Genomic DNA, 18,809 nt, shown 5'->3' with positions numbered 1-18,809 from the left:
AAAAGAGGTTTCCCTCTGACAGCATAAAGAGGAATGCTAGCTATTTACTTTGGAAAAAGGAGTAAGGAAATCCAATCTCATGCTTAACAATTTGCCTTCATACACAATGTGAACTTCATAAGAAAGGGTAAAGAATTGCTAAGCTGTGCAAAATCAGCAGAGTGGAGAGAAGCCAACACTGTAGACTGCAGCAAAGAAGATTTCTGTTAAGAGAGTTAAGCAAATATTGATAAACTACAGTACACTCTTTTAAGTGTACTTTTTGTAACAGGAATTTAAATTGTACTCACAATTCTGCAAGTGTTCGTAGCAAAGTCCTGTTCTGTGGATCTTTCTTCAGGTGATCCACTACAGCTTGAACTATGATTGTGTTGTTGTACAGATCTCCAGGCCACTCTTTTATAAGGGTTGCAAACCCCTAAAAGTATAAGAGATTGTAACAGAAATAGAAAGAATGGCCTAAGGAACATTTCAAAACATCAAAGTTTCAGCTAAGCCTCTGAGATGATACCTGCTGTGCTTCACCTTTAAGCAAATTTTACGTGTTCACAGACGTGCACAATGCAGAACACAGATTTTTCCTTCTTAGAGCAATGTTATTAAGATTCATGAAGCTGAGTTTCTTTCAGGTGCTGTAGGCTTTGTGCATCACCTCAGTCACTTACGTTAAAAATAATATCTATAATAAATAATAGATGCATGCTCTGAAGAACATTCTATTTATTGTCTTAAAAACAAAATCAAAATTCGACTTTTTAATATTTTCATTATTATGGAACTGTCCATTGATAATCTGTTTCAATACAACAGAGAATTTGCCGTCAGATTCTACATTGCTGAGGGTGTTTGGCTAGGAGTAACTGTTAAACGTAGACACATCAGGCTGCAGTACCTCATAGTCACTCTCCAAAAACTCATGCAGGACCATTTCATAGATCAGAGGTTTCAAAACTGGATCCCGTCTTGGCAAGTAAGGACTAATTGCCTATAGGAACAAAGAAAAGAAAGTGTCAGAAAGGGAATGACATGTAACATCTCAGTACACTGATAACAGAACAAAAAGAATTGTTGTTAAACAAAAATAACAAAGTTATGCACAAAACATAGCCCTTGGTATTCACTGGAAGCCTATATATCGTATTTTACTTTAGGATTACACACATTGGATTGTGTGTAATTACACACATTTGAATGTGTGAGATTACACACATTTGAAAGAATTTTCATTTGAAAGACAGGTGGCAAGATACTAGTTATGACAGGAGAATCAGCCATTGCCCTTAGAGAAGTCTGAATATTTACCACTAGTCAGTTAGAAAATAAAACCCATAAAAGACCTCAGAAGAAGAATGTTTTCAAAATCCATTTTGTCAAGTCTTGGCCTTGTAAAAAGGTATAAGGATTCATTAGCTGAAAAATGCGTACTTCTGATTTATGACCTACTGTGGGATCACTACATTTTATGAAGAGTTATGTTTTGCCAGCTATTTTTACATACCCAAATGAAAATTAATTTAAGAATATATCTCTCCATGAAAAGGGTGAAGGTATGTGATCTGTTACTCTATAGGAGGTGATAAGGAGTTGCATTCTGGCAGGCAGGAGATGAGAACCTGCCAGAATAAATCAGTTCATACCCTGGAATTTCAGCACATCATCTTATTAGCACTATTAGTCCATGCAAATAGAGGCCAAGATTATTACCACATTCCAAAATAAATCCTACTGCTACCAGCAGTGTGGGGACTTTGGGGTTTGTAGCTAAAGGATAACACTGATGAAATTACTCCAAATACTCAGAGATGTTGCCTGTTGCCCACTATTGGCACATACCACAGTAACATTTTGTTACTGAAGTTGCTTGAACAAAACAGGAGAAATAACATTTCACTACAGTTTTTTTTCAGTTTTACAGACAGCAGTGACTATTCACAACAAATTCTCCTAGTATTTAAATCAAAACAATATCCTAAGTTACATATTTCACTAAAGCCTTCCATTTGTAAGTGAGAAAGCAAGTACAAGTAAAAGATCAATAAAAAATGACTTTGTAGAAATTAACAGTTCATTGCTTGCAGGAGACCTCTTCTCTCCATGTGCTGTTTGAGCTTGGCCAGTCTTTGAAATGTAGTGCTGCCAATATTAGCTCCCACCATCTGTCACAGAATTAAACAGTTAACTCACAGCACAGTCTTGCCAGCTGCCCTGGGGAATCATATTCCTGACTGCCTCAGAAAAAGTCTCTTCTGACCATAAAGAAAGCAAGTTGGACATCAGCTGGAGACTCAAAGGCAGAGTAAAATCTCCCAATGGCTGTCTTCATTCCTACTTTCTACCTTCCTGTCACCTCCTAAATGAACAACCTCCCCCAACAGACTTGCAACACTTGGCTGTGGAGCTGTGGAGAGGTGCAGTTGCCTTGCTGTGTGGGGGCCAGGCTGCCTCAGGAAGGAAATCTCTCCTGTCCCAAGTCCCAGTGCTTTGAAGAAAAACCACAGCCACCTACTGCAGTTTGGCCACCAGGCTCAGCAAAGACTAAGAAAAGCATACAAGGTATTTTTAAGCCTTGGCACAAAGGTGAACCCAAGCTGGAGGTTACAAATTCTTCCATTTTTTTTTTTAAGCTGCAGTTAAGGAGCAAGATCAGACAAAAAGCTGTGCAATCAGAATGCCCTTGTACCAATTCTTGAACCATGTGCTGAAAGTCACTTTAAATAAAAAAGGGATATTATACACAGAAATATTTTCTTCCTTTGTTTCTTCTTAGGAGCTGCTTACAGACTTTACTTCCATAGGTATAAGGATGAGTTATACAAGAAAGCCCATGTAAAAGTGGACATGAAATAACCTAAACCAGCTCACCAATAAACCCAAACCACAATTATTGATTCCTCAAAGGATATCTATGAGATGAAAGGGACTGTCTGGATAGTGCTGCTCTCTGCTATGCCCACTAGAGTCAGGTGAAGTCTTTCAAGTGCCCTCTAGCCAATGTTTTGGTCGTGAAAGCACTGCTGTTGCTAGCTGATCATCCTGAACCTCTGCTGAAAGTCACTGCTGTCGCAGTACCAACAGAATGGAGCATATCCCTCATGCCACAACAGCCAACAGTCACAGAGTTTGGCATCTTTGAATCCATTCACCTTCCTCAGCTGTTTGAGCTGAGACATTGTATTTTACACTGAAGTGACTTGAGCACAAGCACGTAACTCCCTCAAGCTACCACAGATGGAGGAGAGGAACAGATCATTGCAAGGCTCTAAAATCTTGAAACTGCCATAACAAGGTTTGCTAGAGGATATTCACTGAAGACATGAGAGGTGTCAAGATACCAAAATGCAACCTTTAGCAGCCAAACGGGACCGTTTAGTACAGAACACTCAAAAATGCCCTAAAGCCACATGCAAACAAACAAGACACCCCACAGGCTTTGACAGTGGGGTATCACTAATCCCTCTGCAGGAAGGAAAGTTTAAACCTTTAGTTTTACTATCACCTTAGCTACTGGCAAATCACGGTAGATTGGAAATGCCATATTTCAGGCAACTGCATATATTAATATGCAGTGCAAATTCTTTTAAGAAAATTCCATTTTGAAATAAAATCTGTCTCCAAATCTCCAATAGTCTTCTCATCAGGGCTTAAAGCCATTATAGGCCAGCTACAATATGGGGTGTAAGACCTGCTGGTTAGGTAAATAGCTAAAAATGCCAAGAAACACACAAGTGATCCCAAGCGTTACAAGAACCCCTTCATTTAGATCTGGCTTAAGTTAGTTCATAGTTCATCCTTTATGATACTCATATATCTTTAGGATTTTGGGAAAAGTTATATGGGATTGAAATAGTACAATAACACAGGTATTTTCTAGAACTGCAACTTGATGCTGAATAATGTAATCTTTTCTTTTTCTAAGTTTGAGAATTCTTGGGCCTAAGCCCTAAAAAGGAAAAGAAGAAATTCTAAAGGTTGAAAACAACTGTTTAGAAAGTCAGTAACTGAGCAGAGATGTTTTTCAGCAAATCTGCAAATATTTTTATATTTTGCAGTCAGCTGGATGACATAAGGAGTGACAAGACAAACATCCCTTCCAGACACTTGCATCTAAAAAAACCCCAAAAGGACAAAGAAGCACTGTATCAAAATTTCACCTGTACCTGAACTCGGCTCCTTTATTGGACTGAAATAAAGAAACAAAAACATGGGATTTCGTCTTCTAAGGTGACAAAGAATGCACCAAACCACTAGTAAATCATAGAGAAGGCAAGGCTGTTCTTGCACTGGAGTGGCTCTAAAACAGAAGTCAGACATTTCTGAAATTCATAATGCTGAAACACTTTTGGTCTTTGAACAGAATTAAATAGCTCAAAGCCAGCAAGGGACTGTGTGCTGTGAGATCTTAATAATATGTCCTTTTTGGCTCATTGAGTTTGAATAGGAAGACATAAAATTCAGAAGTAAATGTACACGTGCTATCAAAGGGAGTGTGCATAATGTTTTCTACTGGTTTAGCAGTGACAGTACTAAAGCCCTATGTCCTGGGCAATTTATTAACTGAGACTCTCACATTAGATGTGTACTGTTACAGTAGCTGGCTTGTGACCAGGGAAAACACGCAACAGGGCAGACTGCTCCTCTTTCTTGCCACCATTTCTAGTACGCAGCATAGGTCTTTGCTGTTGCTTTGCAATTCTTTGACATTTATAGTTGTGTATCTGTTGTAAGAGAACTGGATTTTCCAGAATGACTGGCACCCATAGAGACAATTTTTCTTAAGAGTTGAGGTAGGATTTTCAGGACATACTGGAAAGGAATGAAAAGTAAATGGGAAAGATGTATTTAACTGTGAGCATCTTTGTAAGTAAAGGCCTTGGGGTGGGTCTTCTACTTGGAGACTGTCAACAAGTAAAAATACGTAGCTGAGTACATAGATATGCTATGCCTCCAATCCTGTTTCAAAGTATGTTAACACATACACATCAGTCTGAAAGACAACTGCCTAGAAACAACTAAAGATCTGGGGCAGAAATACCACAATAGGGCATTAAATGTGATGCTTTAGATACTTAGTCAAAACATGCAGTAAGCACAGCACGCAAATTATTTGAGTACAGACTCAGAAATTAACTTACCTTAAGCTGACCTATTTCTTTAAATTTATAAACTTCAAATTCCCAGAGTTCTGTGTTTTTGCCAAGAATTTTCTGGCACTTTCTGGAAGGAAGATGAAAGGAGAGAGAACAAAAATAGGTACAGAGAATAATACAAATGTGACAGCATTACTGCAAGGATTCCTTTATTCTTCTTCTTATCATGGCATTTACTCAAGTGACTTATTTTGGCAACCATTGCTTTCAGCAGAGTATGCCAGATTCTCCTCCTTTCAGATCTTAAAATTTTGTTGCATCCAAGATGACTAACTGCTTATTATTCATTCACCCTTAGTGATTAGGGCCATATTAGCTCTCATAGAATCATCAAATAGTTTGGGTTGGAAGGGAGATCAAATATCATCTAGTTCCAACCCTCACGCCATAGGCAGGAATGCCACCCTCTCGATCAGCTTTATGAATGATTTTTTCAAATCTCAGTTGAGAAAAATTGAGCATTTAGAAAGAAAAGCTTATGCTTACACATACATGAAAACATAAATCTTGGGTAATTTCTGATCCTTACGTTAGATACCCATATTTGACAGTTTCGTTTATACCCACATAAAACCAACTTATTTTCTGATGGTCTTCTTACACGTAATAACACACTAATAAACTTAGTTTATCAAAATCCAAAGAAAACCTCAGTTTTGAAAACCTAGTGTGACTGAAAAATCAAGGCTGACTTTCAAAAATATGTATGTCTCAATTCCAGTTAAAGTTTACAATAACTTTTAGGTCACTACAGGCAAGAAAATACAGGGCACAGAAAAATACATCTGTATGCTTTGAAACTTCAGAAACTCCAGAACAAACAGAAAATCAACATCCCCAAATACTTCAGAATCAATAACTGTTTTTGCTTTTTCCCCATACGCAGACACACTTTATCCAGCAAAGAAGATCTTTAATACTAGGTTACCGAGCAGCCAGGTCATACTCTCCTTTCTCCACTAGGTGATTTACATAGGCTAAGCCGATGTCCTAAAGGGAATAAAAATAAAGAATTAGTTATAAAAGTTTGGGAGTGAACTATTTGACAACCACAATAACTACTGTAACAGCAATGCATATGGCTGGAAAGTCAAACACAGGGCTCTAAGTGGATCCCCTGATTCTCCTTTATAAGTAGGGCCCACAGAACAGTCAACACATAATACCTGCATAGGCCCTTCACAGGTTCAAACTGAGGTGCTCTTTTAAATAATTCTCATAAACTCATTCATGCTGAGAAGACTGTGCCACCTTTCCTTACTAAGGATTGTTCAAAACACATAGCTGATCTGTCAGTGCTTGCATTAGTTAGTTCAAAAAGAAAACCACCAGCCATTGTATAAGGCATGCTCTTTGTCAAAACAAAGTTTGCAGAGAGGGGCAAAAAGTTGGTTGACAATATAAATTCTAGTGCTGCTCAGTAAAGTGCAGGAATTACTGAGAACTTAGCAAGATTATTAGGTATTATTACATACTAAATTTCTCTTCTCAAGGGTTCATCACACATGTCAGTTGTAAAATTTTTCTAGTAGGAATCTAACATATATTAAAATTTTGGCATGGGCCTTCTGCTGTAATCTCAACATTCATGTCCATGTTGACACAACCCAGTGTACTCACTGCATAATTTAAGAATCATATCAGTAAAAGCACATTGTTTCTAGGAAAAAAAAAAGGAGAAAAATGAAAAAAGAAAGAACAAAGCTGAACAATGAAAAAGAAGTCCTTGTTTCTTACAAAAATAAACATTTGGGTCTTCTGAGGCACAATACTTTTTTGATCAATATCAAGGACAGTACTGACTGGAGCAGAGTATGAACAGAGGTATGCAACAACTTCAACTGGTCAGTCTACTAAAAAAGTCAGAAAAGACTTTTCATTCCACTACAGGAACAACCTTTGTATTTTCAACTTCACCATTCTCAAGAATGAAGATTTCTGCCAGCCTCTTTCTCCTATGTACCAGCTCCCCAGTGAGCAGAGAAGATGTATAGTAAAGGAGCTGTAGATCTGGTTGTTTAGGACCTTTGCATTCTGCTCAAGAGGTGTAGAGGAGCAGTGATAATTACTGCAATCCAAAAAATCCCCAAGGCCACCAGACTTGTCAGGTGGTTCAGGTGGTGTGAATGCGGTGTCACCTGGCAGTGAGAGCATGAGTTGTTTTAAATCAGTATACCACTAATCCTTCACTTAGGGCTTAATGCCAACATTTTATTCCCTCAACACATTCTGTTGGCTTTTGTATTAGAGACCAAACTCTCAAAAACTGCTTGTATTTCACTGAATTTCATTGTATTTTGTAGAGCAAACTTCTGCACACCAAAAGAAAAGCTGTGGGGTTTTTTGGTTTGGTTTGGGTTTTGGGGTTTTTTGGGTTTGGTTTCTTTCCCCTCCTAATGTATTGCTAGGACCCCCTTTAACAAGTCTTTATATCTTTCACAAGGGTCACAGAGCACTGTGATGAGTGCAAACTCTGTGATAGGTGATGACATGCCATTACATCTTGATTCAACTTCTGACCTATACAAGAATAAAAGTTTTTTTAAGACACACTGATATATGGCATGCATATCAGTAATTTGGCCCAAAATTAAAAATTAAACACATCTTCTAACACTTTGTACAGATTTAAATTTAAAGCAGCAGCAGTACTAATAAAATACCAATATGTTCACACTGAGGTCAATTTAAACAAAAACAAACAAGCAAAAACTAAAATTAGTGATGCTTTTGTGGCTATTACACTATCCTCCCTTTTGTCTCAAACATAGATACCCTTTGTTGCTCTGTGAAAGGGACTATAAACATGGGAAATAACTATACATGAGAAAAGGAGATTAACTATGTAAAATAATGAGAATTGGAAAGCAGAATGAAAGAGCTACAGATGAAACTGCAACTGAATTTCAATAGCATTTAAAAGATCTTCCAATTGCATCTCTCAAACTCTTGACAAATGTACCCTGTCATATGTACTGGGTAAAAGTTTAAGAGAAATGTGTCACTCCCCCCACAATCTCTATTAGTGCAATACTGTCTGTTACTTGAAACAACAGTAATTTAATACAAAAGTAAATGTAAACAAAAACCCCATCAGAAATGCAATTCTCTTCTTTTTAATGTCAATAGCACCTTTATAAAATCCAGATCTTTCCATGCTTCACAGACTAACATTCCTGTTCTGTAGCTGAAACCCTAGGAATCGAATGGAGTATGCCTAACAGTTATTGCCTGGTGTCATAGAGAACAGGGAATTTGTTTGTTGCATCTCACAGCATTCTAAAAGAAGGCAGATACTCTGTTTTAAATAGAAGTTTTGAGACTTACCAAAATCTTGTGCTTTTTTATGGTTTTCTGACTGATCTCAGCTGCCATCAAAGCTTCCTATATTCAAAAGGGAGTAAACAGAGATACTAGCCAAATACACAAACTTTCAATACAGAAAGCTCTAGAACTGTATAAATCAACTGTTTTTCAGAGTAGGGTGTTTGAAGCACTAGAATTTCTAATGCCACAGTTGGATGAACAGCTTTGAATTCATACTCAAACAAAAGCAGTCAACCAAAGAGAAAACTACTTTTGTTTCCATCTAGGGTCATTCCACATTACTATATTAGGATCAAATTGCAAGATTGCAACAAAACAGACAATGCAATCACATTGGATCATTTTCAAATAAGACCCCTTCACTGCCAAAACCTGTGAAAAAAATCAACAGGAAAGGGGGTGAGAGAAGGCTACCGTCCAGTTCCAGCCCAAACATCTTCTCTAGTCAGAATGATTTATGACTTAAATAGTGTCATTTTCTGCTCTTCTACTTCTTTTGAATGTACAGAAACAAAGCTGGCACTCTTCCAAATAAAAATGAAACCTTTAAGATACATCATAACACACAACTATCTACTACCTTGAATGGCTTTCATAAAGGCACATACACAGCTGTCACTTGCAAATTACTGGAGTCTTCAGGGACCAAATACTGTGATTTACATAAATTGCAAAACTGCACTCATCATACAAGTTTGCTATTCAGATGCAAAAGCATCCACAGGGATTTAAACAAATCTGCATGAGAAATATCATGATTGTATTAACAAAAGGAATATGTACTGAATGGTTTCCCTACCTTTTTTTTTTGTTATAATGGGTACCCAACAAATAACACATAAATAAGAATTTGCAAGTTACTTTAAGCACCGTAACAAGTGTTCTCAGTAAACAACTGCAGGACATTAGAATTCAGAACACTGAGTGCATGTTGATATGGTATGTAAGAATTTATTATTATTATTGTTTTAGGTCTTCAGATATACACACTTAAGCGCACCAATATTTACACAACCAAATACTAAGCTGTTTTTTTTTTTTTTCCAAGGGAGCTGTATACCTTTGTCTTTTAATATTTGCTCTGCTTGTTTGTGAGCAACACTACTTTCAGCATGAATACCTACAGTTCAAGCCCATAATATTTTAGTTTTAAAAGCTTTAACAGCCTAGGTAAGTAACATGGAGCAACACTCAATACCCTAACACAACCACTTTGTTCTATAGTGGAAGCACTATGGAATAGGAAAAATCTCATATTGCCCACCAAGACCATTTCCCTCCCCTCCTTAGCTGGGATAGACCTAGAAAAATATCCACATAGCTCATTAGTTAACTGTTCTGCTGCTTTAACGCCAAAACCCAGCTTTAATAATTTTCAGTGACAGCTAATACATTTCACATCTGATGATGAGAGCAGTATTCGCAGCATCTAATTCAGCTACCTCACTTGGCTGCAATTCTGACTAACTGTTTCAGAAGAAGACTAACTCTATAGAGAGATGGAGGCATGTACAGTTAACTCCCACTCTTTACAAGCATTTAGTCAATGACTGTAGGAACAGAAACTATCCAGTCCAAATGACCTAAGAAAGTCCATCATCCTACTCCAATTTCCAAACCAGGAAAGTCGGAAGGAAAGAATTATGTTAAAATTACTTCATATTTCTTCTTTTCAAGAAGCCAGTCAATGTGGTCATCTTGGTCCCGCTCTTTAGCCACAACCACATCTCTTGGGCTGATGATATAAAACAGTGATTCACCTTCGGAATACTCTGCAAATGCATATACAGTTTTATTATTATTATATTTTCCTTAAGTAAAGCTCTGCTTTTTAGTATTCCCTTGAGGAGAATTTAAAAAGAAGAGATGCAAGGAAGACAGCAAGGCTACTCCTGCAGAACATGCTTGTTTTGGAAGCTGTATTCTGCAATAAATTAGAACTGGTTTAAATGGCAAAATATCTTTCAAAAAATCACTACAGCTTACTGCAAATTCTGATTCATCCACTACGTGTAAACTTTATGATGGTTTAGAACCCATTGTCATACTTTTAGAGGACTATTACACTACATAGCCTCCAATAAACTTATCCTTCCCATCAAGGTCAAGGCCATCAAAAGCATAAATGATAGATGCCATAACCCCTGGGGACACAGTACATCATTACAGCAATGCATTTGCAATGCTGTAAGTTAAGGTTATATGTATAATGCATTTTCTTTTACTATAAGCCTTTATTTTTGAGTAAGCTCAAAGAAAAAGTATTAAAAGGTAAAATCAAACACAGAAGATAACTGTTCTGAATAGTTGTTATTTCCATAGAACCCATGAAGAAACACCAATATTCTGTAGGCACAGGAAAGAAAACTACCCCCCATCCTTCATCTGCATCTATACAAACATACAAATACACTCCTGAAGTGATAAGCAACTCACAAAATAATGCTCGTCTTAAAGCCATTCAAAACATTTAGACTTGTCAGATGAACTAGAATATTCATAAAGCATAGAAGTACAACTGTGGACATCAGTGTTCTGCTTTGAGACAGGTATAAAGAAATCTCAACTCTATTGATAGCAGCACAGATGTTTTTCAGGTCAGGAGGAGATATATGATATTTCTAGTGGCTTAAGGGCATAGATGTACACAAAGAGGTCTGCCAAGTCTATGATTTGAAGCATGATGCCAGAGAAGATGCTTAAATTTCAGATTCATGGATTTTAAAAGCCAGAGGAATGTTTCTGTATAACACAGGCTCCATAATCTTCATCAAAGAATTCCACATCAGCTTTGCCATGCATTTTTCTGAGCTACAACACATAGACCAGAAAACTATCCCATCTTTAAAAGATGGCATATGTTGTGAGAGGGCTTCATCTCCCTGTCTGTTACATAATTAAACCTATCTTCTAGGTGGAACTTGCCAAAATCCAGACTCTATTCACTCTGGTTTACCATTCTGGGGTCTGTTACATAGTGACAGCTTCGTCAGTACAAGGAAGCTAAATAGCACCGTGCCCCTTTTAAGCTAATTCAGGTACATCTTACTACTGAAATGACATTTATTCAATCTTTCTCTCTAAAAAAGCTTTTTCAGACACTGTGCCACTCATTTCACTATTCTTGAAGCCCTCTATCTAAAAAGAGTTTTTATGTATTGCATGTTGAATAAGTCTCCATCAAAGATACTGCCTTCCCTGGTACTGGACATTACACGAGACATACATTTCTGCCTTCCCCGGTATGTCTGACTTAATACATGGTATTAAAAATCATGATATTTAAATACACACATTTTCATGTGACCAGTTCTTTTGGATTTCCACTCTACATTTCAGCGTCATAAGCAGTTACAGTTATTCAAAGGAGATCACATAAAAATGAACAATGAGGTTAAGTCCTCTCAAATCGAGTCTTTTTTAAACATGGTATGAAAATAAACCAAGACAATATTGGGAACACCTACCCAAATGATAATCTCGACATTCATTTTCCTGAAAGCCTCGTACTGTTAGTGCATCAGAAGAAATCTCCTCACAGGACTCAGGTAGGGGTTGTACAATATCCAGTCTAGGCCTTGCACAACACTCAACAGCCTAGAAAAACGACAACATCTTAGTTCCATCCGATATGATTTACTTTAGCAATGCCAACTGGTGGTCATCTACAAAAAAGGCTGAAATTCAACAGCTGCAAACATTCACAAAGATCCATTACTTTGCACTGGGTACTCAGCCGCAAATCATACAAGTTGAAAAGCTTAATTAAGTCAAGGTCCAAGACTACCCTATATTTTCTACTTCAGGCTGTGAATTATAACAAAATACAGAGTGAAAGAGCAAGGACAGATAGAAAGAACACATAGAAAGTGGATTTACACAGCTCTAACCTACTCATTCAGCAGCAGCACCACTTTGGTCTTTTCTCAATTTAACTGTTCCATGAAAAAAAACCCCAAAAGTAAATAAACAAAACAAAAAAACTTTCAAAGCAAATCATGAGTTCAATGCTGATCCAATTTGTAGGAAGCTGTTGTTTGAAAGCTGTGAAATCAAGTGTAGGAAGACCACTGTTCTTACAATGGAAGAGTGTTTGTAGTAAGCAGTGCTTCTGCTGCAAGCTCAGGCAGCTCAGGCTCCACAGAGCCAAGACACTAACAAAGGAGTTCCCACCACAACAGACACGGTGTTAGGGACAACTGTTCCTTCCACAGCTACCCAGAGAACTGAGAAGTTAGCAAAGTTCAGCTACTGGAGTTTGTTTAAAAGGCTAATTAAAAGCAAATACATGAAAAAACCTCTTTCCTATGTTCTATTACCATTATATCACCTGAAATTCTCTTTTCATCTTTCTTTCCTGAAGCAATTAAAATGACTTTAACCCTTATTGGTCACTACCTCTTTTATACTAGCTCCTTTCCTGTGCTACTTTTTCACTAACAGTGGCTTCCCAATTTCCTTGCTCCCTGGCATTTCAACCCACCTTTTCCTTCCCCTTCCTTATCCCATTTTTTTGCTTTCACCGACTCTCCCACACTGGAGGACGACTGTGCCGACTCTCTTGGGAAACGCTGCTGTGACATTATTTTTCTCCTTAATATAAATAAAGAAATAATAATCTGACATTCTGAAGCAGAGCTAGAAGCTAACCCTATTGATTTCAGCAGGCTTGAGCATTTGTTTGGACCTACAGCATTTCATTGCCTAGCAACTTGTGTGCCCAGTTGCTTAAGGTTACTATGGTGATGGTTGTCTAACGCAGACATTCTTATCAAAGAGATGATCAAGAGCATCTGCCATTCTCTCACCGCAACTTCAAGGATTTCCTCCACTGTCTTGCCTTTTATTTGGCAATATGAAATAAATGTCGGAGACAGACACAGCACTCGCCTGCGCACAGTAAAAACGACTGACATGAATTCTAATTTCTACCTATCTACGCACAGATCTGGGTGTACACAACTAAAGATCTTAAAAGGAAGGGAGACGATGCCACTTGCTCACAATCATGCATTCCACCCTGCAATGACTTATTGCTCAAGTGGATCAACTTCACTACTCTTATTTCTTCTGAGATGCAGTGTCAGCAAGCTCCTAAACAAGATTCTTCATTTCTTCTGGTGCAGAAACAGCAAGAAGAAAGAGAGAAAAGGAAAGAAAAAGGGGGTAGGGGGGAAAGAAGGAAAAAGGAGCAAGAAGGACTAGCTAGAGACCTTCTCTGCCTTCTGTAAGACATAAGGGAACCCAAACATGATTTCTGAAAGGTAAGTACATTAGTCTTCAACATCACCTCCACTGACCTTGTTTTATAGGTCAGAGAAGTTTCAAGCACTGTTCACTACCAGCAGCTACAAATTTTTTCTCAGATAATCATATCTGAGTGACTAGTTTAAGGCCCAACTCACAAGTCAAATTAATGTTGTGAAGAAAGTCTGAGATTAAAAAAAGATTACCGTTTTGTCTGAGATCTCTTTTACATATGAAAGTATAACAAGCTGGTCGCAGATAGGTGCAAGTCCACTGATGTAGAATTCGGTGTCGAATTGGAAAACTGAAATACAGAGAACAGACTTAAAAAAGTGAATGTATATGAATTACTACCTAAGAAAAACACACAACTGATTTTCAGGGACAATCAACAGCATGAAGCAACACTTCAGAGAAATAAAGACTCAATACATATAACAAACCCAGTTGGATCAGATGAAAAATTACATTTAACAGATTAAATTACATTAAAGTTTGCAAGAAGAAATGTTTGTTCTCTGGGATATGCTAGAGATGAAACATTTGAAATGAATGTTCAGCCTGATTTTCAGTAATTACATAGAAAAAGGAAACAAAAGCAAAACCAAACTCAATAAGATAGCCAATAAGTAGTACAACTTCATTGGTTTGCATATTCATAGCAAGTCCATGTGGCTATAAGAGAATCGCACCTGCTACATCTATTGGTATGATATATGAAAACACAAAGATCATTATTTATTTATCATCACTTTAAGCATCACAGGAAGATTTACAGATATCCTCATTACAAAGAAAACACACAGTTGATAGTACCTTAGTACCTTTTCTTGTTCATAAAACTAAATATATAATTTCCTAAAAGCGGTCTTGAAATCGAAACAGTTAAGTGATGACTATTTCAAGAAAGAAAAAGGGAATGTTGAACTGTATTTACAAAAAGGCTCCGTAAATGAGACACCTGCCACAGACCTCTGCTATTTAGTTTTATTCTGCTGGATTTACAGTGCACCCCTTTTTGCAGGCTTCTCTCTCATGGGGCCCAAAACAGGAATCATCCAAGTGCTTATATTTGAAAACCTTGTAACTATATGCCTTTACAAAAATATCAGACGCCTCATCATTTTCTCCCAAAACATAGCTTTAGGAGAATCTAAGCAGAAGTAGGAAAAAAAAAGTTTCCTTCCTCACTGCTTAGCACACTACATTACTAATATCTACTGTTTATTTAAAGTTACTAATTATTTTAACAAGGCAAAAAGAAAATGCAGTGTAATGACACTAAAAATAAAGCTTATTTTCTTGAGCGAAGATAATAAGAAGGAACAGAAGAAATAATCATCCTCCTGGCAAAGGAGAAAAAAATACAGTCAAGTAAAGTACATTTTTGACACCTGTCTTTCAATGAATAAGCAAATACTGTTTTTCTTTTAATGACTGCTGACACTTCAACATCATGCGGGGGACCAAAGTACAGCACAAGGACAGAGCACTCAACCCATTCTAGGAGAGAATAAGTTCACATTTGTAATCACGTACATAATTATTTCATTCTAGCCTGCAAGACTGATGAGATCACTTTCACTGTGTCACATGTTGCTCTCAGCGATGATTTTAAACAAACCACATCAGAAACAACTACATATCTTATTCACAGTTTAAAATTTAGTATTTGGTATTTTAAAATAATATGGAAGGCAGGAGGAAAAACATGGAAAAGAAAAAACAAAGTGAAATCCATAATACTATTGAAGAATCACTACAGAAACCTCAGCTTCAAAGAAAGGCTAAGAGAAGGCTCTCAAGGGCATATAAAATATTGTAGTTTGTATTTGCAGAGGAAAACTCTCCAAATTTGTTCTGTGAAACAAAAAGAAACAAACAAATGAAAATCACCACTTCAAGTTTTGTTTTTAAATAGAGTTTAGTTTCCTTGGTTTCACTTTCAGCTTTCTTTCAGCTCATCCTTCTCAAGAGGCCTTGTTGAAACACAATGCTCTAGAGCTCTGCTGCTTGAACAAAAAATAACTGGCATAGACAGTGCTTCTTGACCTGATAAAAACCTTTGATGCAACTAATCAAAAAAGTCTTACTGAAAAAAAAATTACAGAAGTTATAGCTGCACAGATAGTTTAATTTTACTTACTCTCTGGACATTGTGTTGTGATCAATGGGGGGAAAAAAATCCAGCAGAAAGGCACTGCAGAAATGTTGGTAATTTGAAAAGGACCCAAAATAATTAAAACAAAGGTTGTATTGAAGTAAACAGGAATGACTGATACATGGCCATGTGTCATATATGTTTATGCCTGTCATAAGAGAAGATGGAAGATATGCTGACAGTGGATCTACTCCATGTTCAGCATCTGTGTAAGCTGTCAAACAAATTAACAGGAAGCAAAAAGAAGAAACCTGTAAATCTTTTTTGTTGCTCATTAAATGAAATAAATGAAATATACCAAACAACAGAAATAAAACAGTATGTGCTACATTTTTTACCCAGACTCTATAAAGCCACTTCCCCTGGGAATTAAAGACCCACACATGCAGTGAACTGAAACTAAAAGGAGTCTGTTTAGTCAAACCTCAAAAAGCAGCTCCTGCTTTTCCACAGCAGATTTATAAAGTACAATTCTGGTTACAGTCAGAGGGTTTTGCCTTTGATTTCAATGGACACAATGTTTCAACATTGTCTTTTGGAAAAGTAAGCAGGAAGCTGAACCAGCATGCAGAGAATTAACATGAAAACTAATGTATGGAGAAAAAGGAGAACTTTTTTTTTTTTAATTCCATATAATGCATGAAAGAAACGGAAAAGCCAACATGCAAGTTAATTTTTAGGTAGACCACTTGTATGTGAACAGCAGTAAGACCGCAAGACACCATCAACTGGCCCAGATTATGATTAATTATGATGCATTGTTAGTTCCTGGGGTGATGCCACTGTGCATTCCCAAATTACCCTTTAACCAGCTACTTCAGGTAATACATCTGCAAAATCTGCAGTCTTTGCTATAGACCACAGTACAGTATACCCTTAAGTGTTCTCAAGATGGTATCTCCACCACCAGTGCTTTTAGTGAGCTAGGTAACTTATGCAAAACAAAATACAATACAAAATGGGATGCTTTGATTAGCTATTACATTGTGGAGTTGCATTTGATATAAAATATAAAAACTTTTCTTGTTTTTTTTTCAACAGCTTGTGACTTCAGTTCCAACTAGAGAACAAGAAAAGACCTCACATAAGTATTACTTAAGCTTCAAAGCTGACTTTCTGAAAAGCTCTTTTTTCCACTGAACTGATAAAACTTTGTTAACCAACTGGGAAAATATTGAGACTTGAAGAATTCTGGGGCTTAGAAGTTCTTAGGTTTGAAGAAAACAAAGTCAAAATCTTGAAGAATTTTGACTCGTTTTATGAAGAAATTTATAAATTATAGGCTTGGCTTGTGGCAAAAGAGATGAACAACAGTATAAGTAGAATGAACTATATAACTAGGTTCGGTTTTTCCTTTTTTTTTTTTGTTTTGGTTTCTCAGAGTATAGTAGACTTGCTTCGATGAAATATTTGCATAAATCACCATATGAAGTTAATTTCCTGATGCTAACTTGCCATGCAGTTATGCAGCCAATTCCTCACAAAACATACAGATGTGCTGTTACAAGCATGGCCTTAAAACATGTAATTTTTACCCCAGAAATATGCCTTGTGGGGACTATGGCGGAATGCAATGGGAGACAAGTGCTCAAGAGACATTGCTGCCTGGTTGCTACCTGGAATTAAGATGATACTCCTCAGATAAAATTTGGGCAAAAATAAACTGAATAGGAAGTCTCTAGTCAACTTGAAGTCTTTTACAGACTTCAGCGTTCACCTCTATTTTCTGCTATCACTAACAATCTGAGGTAGAGAGAAAGTACTTCTCCATAGAAGTATACAAAATACAGACAAAGCAAGGAAGACTAGACAATCCATTTCCCTTTGCATTGTATTAACTGAAAAGTGCTAATTAGCTATTTAGCAACCAGTCTTCTCACAGGCTCCAGTTGAGGAAGGGTTCCCTGTTTGGACAGAAGTTGTGCAGCATTACAGCTTTTGTACTCACTTCAGGAGTGAGCACAGAGGTCAAGCACTCTTCAAGAAGGATCGCAACAGCATTTAGTCCACATTAAGCCTGTAATTCAATACCAATACTTTCTAATCAATACACTACTTCACAGTGGTAGCTGACAGAGCTAAACTGATAGGATCTGCTCAGCTAACATACATTTAAAATAGCAACATTCACCGGAGTTTATCTTTGACAGTGAATGAAGACACACAGAGGTAATGAACTGTAGCAGAGACAATGGAAAAGATTACTGAAGAAAAGCACCATTAATATACTGAAAGATGTACATAAAATTAGCAATGCCACACAGATCTCAGTGCATGAGACCCATATAAGTAATCTATTTTCTCTTACAGATAATCACAGCATTATTTTCTTTAAAATAAAGCAGGTAGAATAGTTCAGTGGTGTAACTTTCCCACATTATGGGCTGTCTGGTTTGGCATCCCAGTAGATACCGTAATTATTTGCATCCTTAGAATGAGTATAGCTATTTCTTAAGAAAGAAACGGAAGATCAGAGGGTACTTTGTTAAACAGGATCCTACATACCTAACTTGCAATGCAGGAAACACTCTATTTCCTTATTCACTGGGCTGCAAACTTCTGAAGAAACATTTATGATCTACCAATGCCATCACAGTTAGCTATGATACCACTGTGAAAAAACCCCACACCGCTAAACACAACAAAAGTTATACTGTGTTAAGGGTTTCATTTTTCCTAAGTATGTTGACAAGATGTTATGAATCAAAATATCTGAAGGATATTCTTGCCTTCTGTAAATTCTTTACAAAAGTGTATTAACTTAGGCATCCACTTAGGATATTTGTGGTCTTGCAAAAAAACTGTACTGGTTGCTGCTCTGGTATAATACTAGACCTTCTAGCTATGCCTTTGAAAAATAAAGTTGAAATGAAATAGAAATAGATGTTATGTCATGACATACTGCTGTCAAGAAGACCTTCTATGTG

At 37.0% G+C, this 18,809-nt stretch overlaps 1 protein-coding gene across 2 annotated transcripts in view; it reads right to left on the bottom strand.

The window, feature by feature from the left end:
• The window catches only part of VPS41 (VPS41 subunit of HOPS complex), a 105,775-nt gene that overhangs the window by 20,499 nt on the left and 66,467 nt on the right, over positions 1–18,809 (bottom strand). For both annotated transcript variants that reach the window (XM_027744392.2, XM_027744394.2), the window contains 8 exons: positions 13,928–14,025; positions 11,942–12,071; positions 10,131–10,246; positions 8,475–8,531; positions 6,076–6,137; positions 5,133–5,214; positions 893–985; positions 291–418 (listed from right to left, as the gene is read on the bottom strand). In XM_027744392.2, coding sequence (XP_027600193.1) covers positions 291–418; positions 893–985; positions 5,133–5,214; positions 6,076–6,137; positions 8,475–8,531; positions 10,131–10,246; positions 11,942–12,071; positions 13,928–14,025 — 766 coding nt within the window. The remainder of the gene's footprint in view (positions 1–290; positions 419–892; positions 986–5,132; positions 5,215–6,075; positions 6,138–8,474; positions 8,532–10,130; positions 10,247–11,941; positions 12,072–13,927; positions 14,026–18,809) is intronic.

This window comes from Pipra filicauda, unplaced genomic scaffold (genome assembly GCF_003945595.2).
Source record: "Pipra filicauda isolate LSUMZ 115617 unplaced genomic scaffold, ASM394559v2 scaffold353_size752799_pilon, whole genome shotgun sequence".
Classification (NCBI taxonomy): domain Eukaryota; kingdom Metazoa; phylum Chordata; class Aves; order Passeriformes; family Pipridae; genus Pipra; species Pipra filicauda.
This window is presented reverse-complemented; position numbering and strand designations above follow the sequence as displayed.